This window comes from Jaculus jaculus, chromosome 3 (genome assembly GCF_020740685.1).
Source record: "Jaculus jaculus isolate mJacJac1 chromosome 3, mJacJac1.mat.Y.cur, whole genome shotgun sequence".
NCBI lineage: Eukaryota > Metazoa > Chordata > Mammalia > Rodentia > Dipodidae > Jaculus > Jaculus jaculus.
Window position 1 is genome coordinate 104954184 of NC_059104.1, and position 19343 is coordinate 104973526.

Here is a 19343-nt window from a genome sequence, read left to right on the forward strand (position 1 = left end):
AACAGCGGCGGCTGGAAATCCAGTTCCTTCAGTAGGTGATGGGATGCCCGCGCGCTTGGGGCGCAGCTGCAGCGACTTCTGATCGTGATCGCAGGCCAGTCAAAGCCTCTCTGCGCTATGTTCCGTCCTGTGAGAGTTGGTGGAGAAGCCCTTCAGCCTCCTAGATCCTAAATCAGCGTGTCTCCCCCGCCCCAACAGCTGAATAAAGTAAACTTTAAATTCTCAAGGGCCATCACCTCGCTCTCCCTTTGGGCAAGAGCGCCAAAGCTCAGCACCCAAACTTCGGATCAGGGCAGCCCAACTCCTAGTCCAGACCTGGGTTCAGAGGTGACCATGGACAAGCTTTTGTGACTCCTCGCCCCTACTATTTTAGGATGAATCATAGGAAACGAGCTTGATTTCACTTGTCACTACATTTTACTAATCCTTTCCCACCAAAAGTTTTCTCAAGTGCAACTATAGTAAACGATTAAAAGGGAAAGATCTAGTAAATGGATTGAGATACCTCAACAAAGATGATTTGTTTTGTTTATGTATCCTTAAAGAGGATTAACGTGTGTGTGTGTGTGTGTGTGTGTGTGTGTGTGTGTGTTTAGAGCTTTCCTGGGAGGTCTTGCTGGTCTGGAAACAATTTAATAATTCCCACCATTAGCAGGAACTGAGATGGACATCGTAAAGCCAGTTTGAGAAAGAAAATAGACAGGTAATAATAAATAATATCCATAACTGATTCTTTTTATTTTTCAAAATGTTTTATATTAACAATATAGTGTTGTACAAAGTCCCAAGAGTGATAATCACCAGTCAATATAACAATCCGATCTATTAGCCAAGATGAAAATCCTGCATATAGCTCTCAGTATATCTAAAAAATATTTTGCCTGGAGAACCTTGAAGGGATAATTGAGAAGTACACAAACATACATATCTCATACATCGTCTACTTAACAGCTACATGCTAGCTTTTCTGTTGTCGGAGCATCTAACAGGCAATCGATATCAACATAGTCCCATAGCCCTCACCCCCTGACCAACACACGTAGCCATTGCACACGCAGCTGGACGAATCTCAGTCTTTTTACCTGGCCGTGTGGTTAGTGATTGGTACCATCAGCAATCAGCTAACTACACTGCCTAGCAACTAGACCCAGGGAGAACTTGGAGCCTCAAGTTGTAGTTCCCATACACTGGGACAGACAAATCATCTACTCAATTGTGTTTGAGTTTTTAATAGCTCAATAATGCAAAGCAGGGCACATGAATCATACAGCCCGCAGCAGTCACTGTTATATGAGGGGCTCCCCTCCAAAACAGCTTCATTTTTTAAAAAAGGAATCTTAAAGCCATTACACTTCCATTTCGGTTTCCTTGCACGTGACAGACATTTACTCGGGCCGCCAGACGCAGCTAATGATTGTACTGCCTGTACAGACAGGAGCCGGCGTCTCGGCGGCTCGGTCGCTCTTGGGCAGCACGCTGGCGGCCGCGCAGCCGCACCGGCCTTCGGGAGGGAGCCGCGGCCGCCTCCTCCTCCTCCTCCTCCTCCTCCTCCTGCTCCTGCTCCTGCTCCTGCTCCTGCTCCTGCTCCTGCTCCTGCTCCTGCTCCTCCCGCGCCGCGGCGGCGGCGGCCGATGCTGTGCCTTGTTTTGATGGCAGTGGAGTTAGTGATTGTCAGCGCCCCGGCACAATCAGCTAATTACACTGCCTACAAACCGAGCACCGTGCGTCCGCCCGCAGCTCCCGGATGGTCCGCAGTGCCCACGTGGTGTCCCGAGCCGGTGGGCCGCCGGGGTGTCCCCCAGCGGTGTCCCCGGCGGACCCCGGCGCTGGCTGAGCGAGCTGGCTCCAGGCCCAGCGGGGAACCCTCGCCAGAGCCCCCGCCCGAGGGCGAGGGTGACGCCGCCCAGGCCCTGCACCCCCCGCCCAGGGCCGCCCCGACCCGAGGTGGCCCGCGGGGGTCCTCGGGGCTCCACGCCCCCAGGTCTCTCGCCGCTCCCAGAGCCCTCCCGCCCAAGTCCCACCATCCCCGGCTTCTTCTCATCCTCTGCGCCTCGCACAACTTCGCTTCGGCTCCCAGCCCCAACTCCTGAGCCGGCCTCCTCAGCCCCGAGCGCCCTGGAGCTGCTACTGGCCGAGTGACCAGTGACCGTGGCCAGGAGACCAACGGCCCTGGAACCCCAGGGCCCGAGGGGCGGGGCGCACGCGGGTGGGGGAGGGGCGGGGTAGAAGCTGCCAGAAGGGGCTGTGGGCGGGCCCCTGCCTGGGGAAGAGGCCTGGGAGCTGGAGGTACAATCTCTTGAGAAGTTTCTCTTCCTGGTATAGCAAGAGGGGCAAAGACTTCCTTCTCCCCTCCCCCGTTACCCAAGAAACTCTGAAGCCCAGTCAATGTCCATGCCCATCCTCCTCAGAAAGCAGCTTCCCAAGTACCTCAGGTTGCAGGCTTGAGCCTTCCCACAGGAGGTAGGCCATGGTCTCATCTGCAGGAAGGACTGCCTGTGAGAGTCCCACCTTGGGTGCTAGCGGTCCCCTGGGACTTGACTTATCTCTTACAGGGCGTAAGATGAGGGCTAGATCTTCTAGTCAGATAGTGAGCCAGCCAGCCTTTTAGTAGATCAAAATGTAGTTCTATTGAGATCAAAGTCACCGTTTTGTATTCTCAAGGTCAACCTTGGGCAAAATGCTGCCTGCTTTCAGTGCTTATTTTATTTAAGTATCTGTTCTATGTTCAGCACTTAAAGTGCCTTCTTTCTACTGTCCATATAGACAGTCTAGGTAGGACACAAAGTGGGCACACATTATTTACTATCCCAGATAGGATAAAAATCACTAAACTGAAAGACTATGGGTGTGGTGTAGGGTGGTGTTGGAGTCAAGAAGAGCTGAAATAGGTCAGTGACTGGTGATGGAGGAGGTAAGAGGTGAATGGGTCCTTGAGGTAAGAGTAGATTTGACATTCATGATGAGGTCTGTGGAGATCTGAAGAAACCATATCTGTGACAGTTATACATTCCTTTTTCTTAACAATTTCACATTTAATGATTGTTGTTTGTGTTTGGAATGAGTGGAACAAAGGGGTAGTGACATGATTTCTGGGGAATATTCACTAACAGTTCTTTCATTGTTTTACTTTAATGAATGATGCAAGAATGATGAAGAATATTCTTTGATTCCAAACTTTGTGGAATTCAACTGGAAGAGGCTCTATGATATAGAAGAATATAATACGGTCTTCAAACAACCATTATACCTCTTATTGTTGACCTTGACGGTTATAGTCCACAAAGGAATACTTCCTAGCTACAGATTGAATCCTTAAACCCAGCAAAGGTCTCTTAGATTCCATGAGTAACACGAATAGGGTCAGTAATCTGGATCATTTGACACACATTTTAAACTCAAACCATTAAAACACAGAACTTCCTGAAAATGAGCTTGGATAGATTATAGAATTGCCTTTGGATATGAAAAACTATTATTTCCCTCAAAGACATAGCTTGTTCTACAAATACCAAAGTGAAGAGTAAGAAACAGAAATAAAGTATAAAATGTTAAATTATAAAATTAACTTGCAAAATACATTATTTTAGATAGCTATATTTTGTATTCATCCTGTATTTGGGAGAGGCATAATTTTCTAGCACATATTACAAAATTCAGTTGTCCACAGGTCAGTGAAATGAGGAAAAGAAATAGCCTCCATAACATTAACATTATGCAGACTTATAAATTTTGTGAGGATATAGTTATAAAACAGTTCTCTTAAATTTTAGTCTATTTTTTACCAAGTAGTTCTTCCTAGTTGATTTTTTTTATTATTATTCATATCTCAAATTCTTACCTGATCTTGATTGTTGCCATCCAAGGTGATATACTTGTATTAGAGGTCTTGAGATTTAGATTCTTAACACTTTTCTTCAAAGATCATAAAAAAGGCTTCATATGCAAAAGCCATCAAGATGTGTTGTCTAATGAAATGATTTTTAAAATACAGTTTATTTTGTATGTTGTACAACTAAAGCAACTAAAATAATGACAAAATGAGTGTGGCTTAGTTTGGTGAAAAAACAAAAACAAAAAAAGAATGCTCGTTCTTAGGGTTACTGTTGATCTGGCCCGCAGTTACTAGAGAAACTCCAAGGATCTCCTTGCATCTATGGGTCATGCCTAGGCATGCCTGGAGACCAGGGAGACCCATGATTTAATCTAAGTAAGAATGTCTGTGGTGTTTAAAATGCCCAAACAGAATATTGCATTTGTGTTAGCACCAGGAAGGTACTTTTCAGTGGAATTGTTTTCTGTTTTAATTTATGGACTTCTGGTGATCAGGGAGATGGGGAAGGACCTCTAAGGAGTTGGGGTGAGATTGGTGATTTGGAGGAAACCTAGAGGAGTAGCAAAACCAGAAATTTTCTACTTTTGCTTTGTCAAATTTATATTGGCTTAGTATACACACACACACACACACACACACACACACACACACACATACACACACACTCCATCTGAACAGTTGACTTTTATTTTTTTGGTGGCGGTGGTGGTGGTGGTGATGTTGGGGTGTGTGTGTGGGGAGAGTGTGCACATGCCATGGTGTGACAATTTTGGGTGTACTACTCCTCACCTTCCATCTTATTTGAGGCAAAGTCTCTCATGTTCACTGCTGTGTTTGCCAGGCTATCTGGCTTCTGCGTTTCCAGGAAGTCCTCCTGTCGCCACCTCCCTTCTTATCCTCTGTGCCACAGTGTTTGGTATTATATGGGTTATGGGGATCCAAACTTAGTACTTAGGCTTATGGGGTAAGCATTTTATCCATTGAGCCATCTTTTTATCCTCCATTTGCTGTTTTTTGGTGGTTTTTGAAGATAGGGTCTTATGCAACCCAGGTTGGCCTTCAACTCACAACTTAGTTGAAAAGGCTGCCCTTGAACTCTTTAATCTTTCTGTTTACTCCTCCAAAATACTGGAGTTATAGGTGTGCATCACCATGTCTGGCTATTTCCATAGTGTTTTTTCTTGTGTGTGTGTGTGTATGTGTGTGTGTGTGTGTCTGTGTTATGTGTACGTGTGCATGGGCAGGACAGAGGTTGATATTGGGTGTCTTCCTCAATCACTGTTCACCTTATTTTTTTGAAATGGTTTCTCACTGATCCTGGAGCTCACTGAGTCAGCTACACTAGCTAGCCAGAAATCCCCAGGGGTCCTCTTGTCTCCACCTCTCCAGCACTGGGATTACAGGTGTATGCCACCATGTCCAGTTTTTTACATGGGTGCTGGGGATCTGAACTTTGGTCTTCATGCTTATACAATAAGCACTTTACCTGCTATGAGTCATCTCCCCAGCCACTTTGTGCAGCTTTTGAACTATGTTATTGAAGGATGTTGTTGAGGAAAAATGACACTGATTAGAAATTACTAGATTTTAGCAGCTTCTTTTTTAAATTTATTTTTGTTTATTTTTATTTATTTGAGAGTGGCAGAGAGGAGGAGGAGGAGGAGGGGGGGGGGGGAAGCACGCCAGGGCTTCCAGCCACTGCAAACGAACTCCAGATGCGTGCGCCCCCTTGTGCATCTGGCTAATGTGGGTCCTGGAGAATCGAGCCTTGAACCGGGGTCCTTAGGCTTCACAGGCAAGTGCTTAACCACTAAGCCATCTTTCCAGCCCTAGCAGCTTCTTTTTAAACTTGAATTAAAATTTTTTTTTCATGTAGAACATTAAGCATCAGATTAATATATTAACATTCATGACTGTATATTTAGAAACTAGTTTATAAGTTGAAGCAAGACTGGGTTGAAGTCAATTTGGCGCCTTTTGAAGAACTACAAATCAATGAATTTGTTTAATTATGAAAGGAGTTTTTCATTTGAACTAAAATGAACTGCCAGCAGTTTTTATAATTCCATTCTTCTGGTTCCATTTCATTGTTCTCATTAGGAAGAGTGCACTAGATTCTTAATTAGCTTTTTGTTTATGTTTATTGATTAATCAATACTCTTGCTTTCAGTATAAAATGTTAATTTATCTTTTAGGTAAGTCAGAAATGATCTAACGAAATGGCTTCATAGTTAAAGTTCCTGGAGCTCTTACTTGTGGTTCATATCTTCCATCTGTAGAGGACAATCTCTAAGGATTTCCAGTATAATTGGAGAGATAGTTTGTATATATAGATAAGATATTTAAATTATGCTAGCCATATTAATAGAACAATATTATATAAATTATTATTCATATGGTTATATTAATACATCAGTGATAGTTTATTATGCTTACATTACACATAGTTATGTTATGTGTCAAGTGGGTAGAATAATAAGTGCTTCAGAAATCCTAACTACTAGTATAAATTTCATTATTGCCAACATTTGGGAAAAGGGCTAGGGAAAAAAATCACCAAAGTCTGGGATGTAGAGAAGGCTACATAGAAAAGATGGTTAAATTGAATCTAGAAGAAAAAGTACGACATAGATGACGGATGGATGGATGTTCTTAGTAGCAGGAGCAATTTGTGGAGGGAAAGTCTAAATTCACAGCGATGGTAAGATATACAGCCAACTAGGAGAGCAGTGAATGTACAGCCAGTGTGGAAATAAGATTAGAGAGGTAAGTGAATAGGAGATAGGCTCTAAAAGACTCTGCATGTTAGTCTAGGGAGTTTTAATGTCATATTTCTGGATGAGGAGTCCCTAATGTACATGATTATTTGTTTTAGGAAGGTTAAAGTAGCATAGATTAAAAGAGGGAGAGACAGTGGCAACTGAAATTATTTAGGAGATTAATAAATCTAGGTATGAAGTGGTATTGGAGAGATTTTGTGAAAGAAATTTTATAGGACTTGGTTGTTGGTTAAAGTGAACAGAGAAGAAGATTGATTTCCAGCTCTAATTGACAAGTTGAGGACATGAGGGGCTAAATCTTCAGAGGATAATTATGATGAATTTAGTACTAGGCAAAAACCTAGTTTTCAGGTTATGGAAGAAAACTGTGAAAGAATTAGATATTTAAACAAGAAATCTGGAAAGAGGACAGAACTTGAAAAGAGAAACTTAGTAGTTTTCTGAAACTGTAATAATTTGATAGTTAAAATCATGGGGCTAAATGAGTTCTCCAAGGGTGGTTTGTTGGCATATTCTTCGCCTACTGGCCACTAAATGTCATGGTTCATTCAGAAAGGATGGAGGTGATTAATGTAATTAACGTGCTATTGAACCTAGGTTCATGCCAGACCACATAGTCATCTCTGGATTATAAATAGACAGATTAACTTCCATGGCCATTGGTTGACTTTGCCACTTTTCCAAAATACCTCATGTAGATTTCCCAGATTTGTAAAAGTATTTTTAAGGTTTTAGTACAGGTAGTTGCAGTCTAGATGTGCTGTTGAGGGAAGCTTATTCTTCTTAAGAGCTTTCGAATCTAGGGTATGTTTTTGAACTCTATGGAGCCAGTAGGAGGAAACTGACTATCCTGTTCAATTTATTAACACAAATGAAAGTAATTCATGTCATTCTCTTAGACATGCATAATAGCCAAGATGCACAATCAGCTTAGGTACTGCATCAGTGGATGAATGGATTAAAATTATGCTGTATGTGTGTGTGTGTATATATATATATGTATATGTATATGTATATGTATATGTATATGTATATGTATATGTATATGTATATGTATATATGTGTATATATGTATATATGTGTATGTATATATGTATATACTTATGTATGCATGTATATGTGTATATGTATATGTATATATATCGATATATTAATATATATATGTATATATGGTTAATACAATATAGTATTAACCATAAAGAAAATGAAATAATATCCTTTTCAAAAAATGGAAATGAGAGACATCATATTAAACAAAATAAACTAGATACAAGTGTTACATGTTTTCTCAAATATGTGGAAATAACAAAAGAATGACTTTAAAGTAGAAGAGGTTCAATTAGGAATGGGGAGAGAGTTGGAGAGGAAAGAGAGCTGAGGGCAAATGAGGAGAGTTAAAATGAATATGATGAAAGCGTGATATATGCATGTATGAAAATGTCACAGTAACTTGTAGAATTCATATGTATTAATTATAATAAAATTGATTTGCCTATTTAAAAACTATTAATAACATAGTGTCATTTTAACAAAAAGCAAGTAGACAAATATAAAATTGGATTTTCATATTTTACTTTTTTTAGTTAATGAACTTTGAGACTTGACTATACCTTAGCAATCAAGGTGAATTCCTCCATATTAATATTTTTATTATCTTATTTATTTATTTGAGAGGGAGAAAAATAGGCAGATAAAGAGGAAGAGAATGGGCTCACCAGGGCCTCCAGCCACTGCAAACAAACTCAGACACATGTGCCACACTGTGCATCTGGCTTACGTGAGTCCTGGAGAATTGCCTTTAAATATTTTTTTTTTAAAAATTATTTTTATTTTGAATCCCTCCATTTTAAGATGAAGAAACACAGTTCTAGAAACTGTTATTATACAAGGTAATTTCCACATTTTGTATCAATTGATTCTCTATTGCAGGCATAATAAGGTAAAATGTGTTCTTTTTTTTCTTTTTTTTTGAGGTAGGGTCTCACTCTAGCTCAGGCTGACTTGAAATTCACTATGTAGTCTCAGGGTGGTCTCAAACTCATGGTGATCCTCCTACCTCTGCCTTCTGAGTGCTGGAATTAAAGGCATGCACCACCATGACTGGCTTCTTTTTTTTTTTTTTTTTCACTCTAGCACAGGCTGGCCTGGAATTCATTATGTAGTTTCAGGGTAGCCTTGAACACATGGTGTTCCTCTTCCTCCCTCTGCCTCCCAAATGCTGGGATTAAAGTGTGCACCACCACACTTGGCTGTAAAATGTGTTCTTAATCATTCCTGTCTTTCTGTTCATCCTCATGCAAAATGACTGGAAGCCTTCTTTTCCCTTCATTTAGGTTTAAGCACCTTCTCCAAATCTCTGCAGGCAAAATGTCATCATTTTGTTTTTCTGTGAATAACTCATCAGCTCCTTTAGAGATAATATCTTAAGTGAAGAAATAGATATCTTATAATGGGAATTTTAAACATAACATAAGAATAGTAGGAGATGGCTTTTGTCCTTTAAATTTTAGCATTTTCTAGTTAAATATGAAGTTGAAGTTGGCTATAGTGGTGTATGTTTGTAGTGTCAGCACTTAGAGGCTGGAGGCAGGAGAATTGCTACAAGTTTGAAGCCAGTCAAGTCTTTAAGTGAGTTCTAGATCAGTCAGGACTACACTTTGAAACTCATAAACAACCCCCAAATAAAACAAATTGGCTTAGGGTGGCCTAGGTTGCATCTAAGTCCTGATAGCCTTCCAAGGGACATTAGTACACAGGTGTTTGTCAATGGAAATGTAGTGTATTCTACCAGTACGAATCAGCATGTGTTTTATCTTATAATGGCTTTCCCTCTGAACTCCTTAATTATTTCAATGATTTTAATTTCCTTGGTTATCAATGCTTGCAACTTGGAGTCATTTTTTTCAGTGTTCCGTTTCTTCAACTTTGGATTCATGCAATGAAGTGTACACATCTTTCCTTCTCTAGAGTATAGGCCTCTTGAAAGGGAAAGTTGAATTTGTTTTTTTGTTTGACTCACTCAACACATAACAGTGTATGTAACAGTGTTTGTGTAGTAAGTGGTCAGTGAATAATCCATCAGAGAGTGTCAGTTAAAGCAAAAGGGATAGCTGTCATTAATATAAAGGAGGTCATTTAAGTCGGGTGTTTTAAGTCATCATAAGCCACTGAAGGAAGGTTTGCAGCTGTTTACTTTTTATTTGATTGTTCTTTCCTGAAACCTAAGCACATTATTATTCTACTCTTCTGTTCACAATTTCCATGGCCTGATTGGGCCTGTTGCAGAAAATAATACTAGAAGAAGGTACAAAGCCTCATCAACTAACAACGTTTGCAAAGACCATATAATAGAAGAATATGTCATCTGGGAAAGTGAAATCATGACAAAATTATTAGATATCTGGTGATATTAATTTAATAATGTGAATGCAAACACTAGCCACTTAAAAATGTGTGTGTTGCTAATGTATGTACGTTGCCATTAGTTCAGAAGCAAGTTTTATTTCAGCAATCTGCAGTGAGTTGTGCTAATTTTTAGTTTTAACAAGTCCTAACACAATTTTAAAAACCTATGTAAAATTTATCCCAGAAAATGGCTAGAAAAGATGAGTATAAATTATGTGAATTTGTCATAATGATTGCTATTAAGCTCTAAGGCAATATTAAGCAATCAAATATATAAAATAAATTTAGAATTTCCTTGATGGCGAGGCAAGATTTATTTTAAGGATTTTCACCTGTACTGCATATTACAACAGTTGGGTAGCTTTAAAAAAATCTTGATGTCCAGGTTGTACTCATTACTGATTCAATCACAATGTTGGGAATAAAAGACAGGCTTAAGTTTTTAAAAGGTGATTCCAAGGCATAGCAGTTTGGGATTCCCTGCCATGAGTAAGGAATGAGAAATATTTCATGGACAGCTGAAATAAATAAGACACACTAGAGATAGAAGATCATTAAGGTCCAATCTCACTTTTGTTTTATTTTCATATGTTCTAAGTATATTATACATTTAAATACTTACTTAAGTACAAATTTAGGATAGTTCAGATCAATTAAGTTGTCATTCTTAAACATCAAGGTATTTATCCATCAATCTCAGCAGCCCTTATACTTACTGCTTTTTTTGTTGTTTTGTTTTTTAAGGTAGGGTCTCGCATTAGTACAAGGTGACCTAGAATTCACTATGTCTCAGGGTAGGCTTGAACTCATGGCAATTTCTCCTATCTCTGCCTCCTTAGTGGTGGGATTATAGGTGTGCACCACCATGCCCAGCAAATATTTATTTGCAAGCAGAGACAGAGAGAATGAGAGAGAAGGAATGGATGTTTACCACTTTTTATATCCATCAAGCATAAAGGATATTATGATGTCTAGAGCAGCAGTCTCTGACATCTGTATTGCATCTTAATCCATTACTGCTGAAAGTTTTGACACATTACCCCAACATGTCAGGAGCTACCTAGGTCCATATTCTACCACCACTAGTCATGAAGTGTTTACTTTAGCCAGCAAGTGAGTAAACCAGACCCCAAATTACATTTTAGAATTTACTTACTTAGAATACTTTCAGTAGCAACTGTCTTAGACTGAGTTCTGGTAAATGGATACTGAGATGGAGTTGCATGTGGAAAGTTTATAGGGAAGTGAGGAAGATATGGGCAGAGGCTATTAGCATCTAAGTTGCTTTATAGGGTTTGGCCTGTCTTATGCAGAGCTGGAATAGCTCTTCAGAGTTGTTGCAGATTGAGCCAAGGAGCCCAATTGTTGCAAAAAGCCAAAGAGCTTTTTTTGGTTTTTTTGAACTAAAGTCTCAGACTAACTGGAATTTGCTATGTAACACCCAGGTAGTCTCAAACTCACGGCAATCCTCTTACTTCTGCTTCCCGAATGCTGGGATTAAAGGCATGTGCCACCACACCCAGGAAGTCCAGTCTTCTTAAAGGTAGATGGCTGAAATTATAGAGCAGCAATCTTGACCTTGTCAAGCATGTCAAAATTCACAACCATCTTCCCAAACAGATGGTTCCTGACTATTGTGGACATTGGGATTACTTGGAACAGCAGGGGCTAATGAGGTTAAAATGCTTTTTCTTTTTATAATAGGGTTACTCTTTTGGTAAATATTAAAGAACTATTGATTGATTTGAAAGGTCATTGGTGAAATCTTTGTCCTACAGTTGACTATCCACTGTTTGGATACAATTAATTGGTTGAAGGAAAAGGAACACCAATAGGAAGAGATGTCTTGTAAGACTTTGTTAGCACACTTTGCTTGATCTTTTTTTTTTTAATCTATTTATTTATTTGAGAGAGAGAAAGAGGCAGAGAGAGAGGGAGGGAGAGAGAGATAAAGAGAGAGAGAGAGAGAGAGAGAGAGAGAGAGAGAGAGAATGGATGCACCAGGGCCTCCAGCCACAGCAAATGAATTCCAGGCACATGCGCCCCCCCCATTGTGCGTCTGGCTTACATGGGTCCTGGAGAGTCTAACCAGGATCCTTTGGCTTTGCACATAAATGCCTTAACTGCGAAGCCATCTCTCCAGCTCACTTTGCTTGATCCTTATCTTAGTCACCCTGTATCTTAGAGGACACTGTAATATTATCAAATATATGGATGGTGGGAAGCCCAAAGAGATGATTTACTGGATGACAAAATCACAAAATCAGGACTAGTCACAAATAAACTTGAGACTCTGTAGTAATGATGTAAATTTAACACAGGGACAGGGGATATGGTTCCGTGGTAGAGCACTTGCATACCATGCATAAGGCCCTAGTTTTTAATCTCCAGCACTACAAATTCCCTTACGTGGTGAAGCATGATAGGTATAGAGGCAAAATATTGTTACTTTATATATTCTACTTAATCCATACAACATTGAAAATAGCACATACTGAAATGATAAATACAAATCCTTTATGCTTGTTCACAAGAAAGGCTATAACTTTCAGGTATTCTGTGAAGCAATTCATGAAATTTTATAGTTTAACCTTGACAAATCCTTGTAAAACAACAGACATATTGCCAGCACTAGCAATAATATCTAACATTTACAAAGCACTTGCTGACTTTCAGATGTTATTCCAGGCATTTTATATGTAATTCTCATAACAACCCTACAGAATGGGTACGAGGAAATGGAGAGACAGAAAGATTTGCTGAGGTCACATAGTCAATGACCTAGGATTCAAAGCCAGCAGTCTAGTTCCAAAGTTTTACAGGCTCATTTATGCCCTTGTCCTTTTTAGATGGAGATCCTGACAATTAGAGAGGTTGAGAAACTTTGCTAATTTCTAGGAAGCTAGAAGACTGAAATTCCACCCTACAATGTTGATTTTTTTGTAAGTGGGTATGTATTTTTCTTTTATCTAACCCTAACCAGGTCTGTGGCTTTTCAACTGCTTTGGCACACAGTCTTTATGTATGCTTATAACTAGTTGTCTTAGCTATTGATTGTGATCTTGATGACAATCTGGTATGGCTATTAAACCTCTCATTCACTGACAGAAACTGACTTACAGTGATTTTAAACAAGTTGCCCAGGCTGACTTTGTAGCCCAGGCTGACTCTGAACTCAGGATCCTCCTCCCTCAATCTTTCCCAATGTTGGATCACAACAGATAGTGAGTTGTCAAGTTGTATAATTCACACCAGGTCTGTCAGACTCCAAAGCCTTAATTCTTAAACATTTTTCTATGCAAGAAGGGAAATATGACAAAATCAGCAGCCTCAGTTCCCAAATTCAGGGTGAGGTAGTAGTGTGATTCCGGTGCCAACAAAGTGAAGGTTACTTGAGGCTGCCTTTAGAATCCGGTATTGAGAGTGATATAGAGAAAAGTTCCACCCTAATCTTTACTGGTGGAGCTCACCTGGAACATTGTGTGTAAAGCTGGGCAAAGGAAGACACATTTGAAGCCCATGCATAAGTGAGCCTTGAATCATGGTGTGCTAACACATCCATAGGAAGAACTGTGAACAAACTGAGAATATTTAGCCTCTGAAGAGGGAAGTCTCAAGAGGATGAGTAGGTCATATTTAAATCATCATTATGCTGTGGAAGTTTAGAAACAGTCTGTATAGTTTTAGTGCAGCAAACTAGGTTGCATAGGTACAAATTCAAAGAGGTGGGGTTGAAGGAAGGACTGGCTGGTACTGGAGTTTTTGTCAAGATGAACTTCCTAGTCAGAGAGTTAGTTGTTTTTCACTGTTGACAAAACTGAGTGGCCACTAATTGTGGGTGCTAAATATATATATATAAAATCATCAGTGGGAACCTGTCAAATATTGATAAGCATGTCGTACCTTTAGAAGATTGCTTTAAGGTCCAAGAATCTGTATTTGTAATAAGCAACCCAGTGAATTTTAATCAGGTGGTCACTGACTCACGCTCTGAGAGCTATTGAAACTAAATGCAGATCTTGTCTATTTGCTCTACAAGTTACCATTTGGTAAAAAACAATGACCACTACAAAATAAGGTTAACATAAGGACAGCCTACAAAAGGTTGTCAAGTTTTGTTAAAAGTCCAAGACGAAATTCTTTAATATGTCCACAGAGATGAAACTATTGGAATGTAGGATGCTGGAATATATAGAGAGAAGGCTAAAATCACATTTTTAGTAGCAAAACAGAAGGTACAAATCCAGTTTTGCATCTTTAAATACTTTCAAGAACATACTCTACATTATGCCTAGGAGGACTCTGATGGAGACCTGGGGAAAAGCTTTGTGATTATGCTAATGGACAGCACCTATGTGGAGTGACCCACCAATCAGCTGTTAGGTAGGTCGTAGGCATATATGGAGTATCCTAAAACGAACAAAGCAAAACACGTGTGGGCAAGAGTTGGAGATAAATAGCTTGGTTGGTTTTCTAACTCTAGCCTAGTTTTGGTTTAGACTGCAGAGATTTTGCTATAATAGGTGTTTTGTTAATCTTAACTTTTAGTGTACAGCTTTGCAAGCTACATGTTCAAATTGTTGTTTCGTCAAATGCTTTACCTTTTGTAAGTATGTTGTTAAAAAGTTGTAGATAGTATCATATACTGCCCACATTAGTATCTTTTTATCTTTAAGTTACATGATGATTTTTATTTGTCTAAGTGTTGTAAACTTTTAAAGAGATTTTTATCCTTTGAAAAGTTGTATAAACAGGTAAGTTGAGGATTAATGTTTTGTTGTGTTTTGTGCTTAGTTAGTTCACTATGGATTTTTTTCTAGCAAAGTATTTAAATATAAGGCAAATAAAATTTCTAAAGGCAGTTACATATTGGCAGTAAGTCAAACCCTGGTTCCTATCTGACTTTTTCTTTTTCCCATCAGTGCTTTCCTATCTCCTCATAGGTTGCTTTTGAATCATGAGAGATGAAATTGCAGCTGCAGTTTTTTTTGTCACGAGATTGGTGAAAAAACATGAAAAACTGAGTAAAGAGCAGATAGAAGACTTTGCATTAAAGCTGATGACTATCTTGTTTGAAACGTACCGAGGTCACTGGCACCCTGGGTGCCCTTCCAAAGGGCAAGCTTTCAGGTGAGAGCTAGTATGTCGAAGGAACCAATCAGTAGTAACATCTGCTAGGCAATCACCACAACTTTGTTGTCTGTCTGAAAGAAATGAAACTTTTATGGGCTCACATTTATTTGTTTAAACATGGGTTTAAAGAAAGAAGTGTGGGAAATGACAGTGTAGTTGAAAACTACAGGCCTGTATGTGAGATGGATTAAGCAGTTTCTAACCTGTGTTTTCCATGAAAGATATAACGAACCTCTGGTGACCCAATTGTGTGTCTTAATGATACAACAACACACATTTTTGAGTCACTATCAAAAGTCGATGATGCTTTCCTCCCATTTGTAAGAGTGGAGGGTGGAGGTATAAGAGGTTAAAGTGGGTATAAGGTGATGGCGATACCCACCATGTGATTTTTTTTTTTTTCATGCACATTATCACATCTTCATTTTCCTTTCCTTTCTTTTTTGTCTTCCTAAGGTGTATCAGGATAAACAATAATCAGAATAAAGACCCCATTTTAGAAAGGGCTTGTGCTGAGAGTAATGTGAATTTTTCTCAGCTGGGACTTCCAAGGGAGTTGACGATATGGGTAGATCCCTTTGAGGTGTGCTGTAGGTGAGTAATGTCAAAGTTTGTGTACTTGGTGACCTCTAGAAATCTTAGTTCTGGCTAAAGTCAACTCTATCTTTGTGAAAGATAGTGCCTCAAAGCTTCAGTTTGGCAACAAGGACACTATATGAATTATAACTTTTGATACAAACTTCTATTAGACAATAGTTCTATCCATTAGGGATAGATGAGTGGCAAGTTCAACGATGTTGCAAGCTGTTCAATTATTGCATTTTAATGTAAACTGCAGGTGAACAACATCTAAGACTATAGGCAACATCAAGAAAAAAGAAGGGTTATGTACTATGGGGGAGGGTGAGTTTATTAATGGAACCAAAAGAGACTTGTATATATATTTTGTACCCAATTAAACAGAATAGATTTTGCAGGATCTCCTAACTATTTTATTTTATTTATTTATTTATTTTGGTTTTTCGGGGTAGGGTCTCATTCTAGCCCAGGCTGACCTGGAATTCACTATGGAGTCTCAGGGTGGCCTCGAACTCATGGCAATCCTCCTACCTCTGCCTCCCGAGTGCTGGGATTAACTCCTAACTATTTATAACACTTATTAGCTGAAGGCCATAATGTTCTTCAGTTTGGTTTCTTAGAGCACGCACTTTAAAAATAACTTTTGAAAAGTCACCATGCTGTCTCCAGACAAGATGATTAGAAATAACAGCTTGGGGAAGTTGAATACTTAATGAATATTTTACTTTCTTTTCCCATTCAGATATGGCGAGAAAAAACATCCATTTACAATTGCTTCTTTTAAAGGCAGATGGGAGGAATGGGAACTAGCTCAGAAAATTAGTTATGCAGTGAACAGAGCCACATCAGATCACTCCTCAGGCACGTCTTCTGATGAGGAAAGCAACAGCAGGGAGCCTCGCACCATTCCTAAAGTCAGCAATCCAAAGAGCATCTACCAGGTTCTGTGTGTTCCATTTCTTTTCTATACTTTCTTCTATTCTAATTCAACAATAATATGCTTCCTTATAAAAAGAAACAAAACAGGAAAGCATGGAATTATTAAGATACCCCTATGTTAGTATTTTTTGCAGAACATTTTCTGTCCCCCAGCCCCTGAATGTCATTAACTTTTGGCTGAGTTCTTAGGTGCTACATGATCTTTTGTTGTTCAGTTTCTACATACTGTACTTAGGACACATAGGTTTGTTTCTACTCATTCTTTCTAATTAAATATTAATATTTAAATACTATTTAAATATTATACATATTACTATCTACATATAAATTTATACTACATAAATATTAACAGTGGCTTTTGGTTCTAAGTTTGAGACAGGGTTTCTCTGTGTAGCCTAGGCTGGCCTACAACTCCATATTCTTCAGTCTCAGTTGCTTGAGTGCTGGGATTACTGATGTGCTCAGTTCAGTGAGTGTATTTTATTAATCATAAGCATGTCATTTGTAGAAAGTTTAGAATGCATAAGAAGGATGAAAATTCTTGTAGTGATGTCCCTTCATACATATATGCACCCACACACACATATAACACTTCTGTGTGTGTAACAGTTTAAAACTATGTAATAAAGTACCTGTTCTTTGTTTGCATAAAGAAGACTGCTTCCATCAAAGGTTTAGATTTGCAGTAGGCCAAATTGTTTTATGCCTGGTTCTTCTGTAAAGCTGCCAGTCATTTGGAATGTTTATAATGGGTACAAAGATGGTAATTAGTCAATTCTGGATTGGACTGGCAGCAGACAAAAGGAAATAGGATAGGGGAGAACCAAGTGATATACATATTTTAAATGTGTCCTAAAATTTTTCCCAGTACTAGGAATTGAGCCTAGGACTTTATGCATGCTAGGCAAATGCTTTACTGCTGAACCACATTCCTGCCCTCTTTTTACTTTTATTTTTTTTTTATTTTGAGTCAGTATCTCACTGATTTTCCCAGGCTGGCATTGAACTTGCTCTGTATACCAAGCCTTGAACTTGCAATCCTCTTGCCTCAGTTTCCTAAGAATACCAATTCTAGGCCTGTAACATCAGACCCAATTTGAACATGTTTAGTTGTATTGAAGAATGTTTTGCTAAAAGGTGCAAAGAGACTTTAAGTTATATAAAACATTGGCAAATTTCTTAATGGCAACCATTTGATTTTCATTCCCTGTGCTTTTGAGAGTCTTTGCTTCTTAGTGTTGTGGTCCATAGTCCTTAGGGCTGCCTATTAGTCCATGGTCTTCATAGTTTTTCTTTGTCATTTTTCCCCCAGGTTGAAAACTTCAAACAACCCTTCCAACCTTGGTTTTACCTCCCCTGCAGAAAGCATGTGGCAGATGGCCGTATGGGCCTCCTGGGGACTGCTTGCCACCCAGTGCCTAGGAACCCTAAATGCTGCAAACCCACTACTGGGCGCCGGGTGGACAGGTACCACTGGGTCAACACAAATGATAGGATGGTGGCGAGGCATGCTGTGGTGGAGCTCAGAGGAGAGGCTTTGTTTTCGCTAAAGCAAAAATGAGTCTAAGGACAAAAAGCCCCCACAACAGAAAAAATATACATTAGAGACAAGAGTGTGTGATGGTGAACCCTCTCACGTGGATCACATCTCTGTTTTTAGCTGTACTTTTAATTCTTATTTAACTTTATATGAAATTTTATGTAACACTAGTGAATGTGCCAGTAAGGTAATAGAATGGAGATATTGCCTGTGATAAAATAAAATGAATTATGAAAAGTAACAATAGAAATAAATGGACTGTGTTTTAAATACTTCCTAGTTCATTGTGTTGCAAGAAAGTTTGTTTCTTCATTAGTCACTGCTTTGTTTTACTTTTATTTTTTATTTTCTTTTCACAATTTTTATTAACATTTTCCATGATTATAAAAAATATCCTATGGGCTGGAGAGGTGGCTTAGTGGTTAAGCGCTTGCCTGTGAAGCCTAAGGACCCCGGTTCGAGGCTCAGTTCCCCAGGTCCCACGTTAGCCAGATGCACAAGGGGGCGCACGCGTCTGGAGTTCGTTTGCAGAGGCTGGAAGCCCTGGCGCACCCATTCTCTCTCTCTCCCTCTATCTGTCTTTCTGTGTCTGTCGCTCTCAAATAAATAAATAAAAATTAAAAAAAAATCCTATGGTAATGCCCTCCCTCCCCCCCCAACACTTTCCCCTTTGAAATTCCATTCTCCATCATATTACCTCCCAATCTCAATCATTGTACTTACATATATACAATACCACCCTATTAAGTACCCTCCTCCTTTCCTTTCTCTTCCCTTTATATCTCCTTTTATAACTTACTGGCCTCTGCTACTAAGTATTGATCCTAGCTCCAAATGATTGGGCTTCTGCGCAAGAAGGAAAATACTTTTTATTTTTTAAATGATATATAACAGCTTATATTCTTTTATTCCCTTGTCCCTGCTCCCATTACTCTGGGGTTCTTCTTCAGTGGGGTTATTGTATTCACAGTGGAGTCCTGAAGACCTCAGTCAGTCCCTGTGGGGTATTCATTAGGCATTGTTTCTAAAGTAGACTTTCACTCAGAAAAGAATTATCGTGATACAACACTACACTTGGCTTCATCTTTAGTTCTTGCAGTAACTGTTCTATTTTATGTCTGGTAAGAGCTTGTTT

General features: G+C 39.3%; 1 protein-coding gene across 1 annotated transcript; it reads left to right on the plus strand.

Annotated features, from left to right (window-relative positions):
- Positions 1 to 14974: 14974 nt before the first annotated feature.
- On the plus strand, positions 14975 to 18229 carry Btg4 (BTG anti-proliferation factor 4). The gene is made up of 4 exons (XM_004666427.3): positions 14975 to 15147; positions 15607 to 15744; positions 16472 to 16670; positions 17981 to 18229. Exons 1-4 carry the CDS (start codon positions 14975 to 14977, stop codon positions 18227 to 18229), a joined length of 759 nt encoding a protein of 252 aa, XP_004666484.2.
- The last annotated feature ends 1114 nt before the right edge of the window (positions 18230 to 19343 follow it).

Excerpts from the sequence above, each read along its gene's own strand:
- Btg4 (XM_004666427.3), top strand. The coding sequence starts at position 14,975 with ATGAGAGATGAAATTGCAGCTGCAGTTTTTTTTGTCACGAGATTGGTG. Across the intron at positions 15,745-16,471 it reads CCCTTTGAGGTGTGCTGTAG|ATATGGCGAGAAAAAACATC; the intron begins GTGAGTAATGTC and ends TTTCCCATTCAG. Across the intron at positions 16,671-17,980 it reads ATCCAAAGAGCATCTACCAG|GTTGAAAACTTCAAACAACC; the intron begins GTTCTGTGTGTT and ends TTTTTCCCCCAG.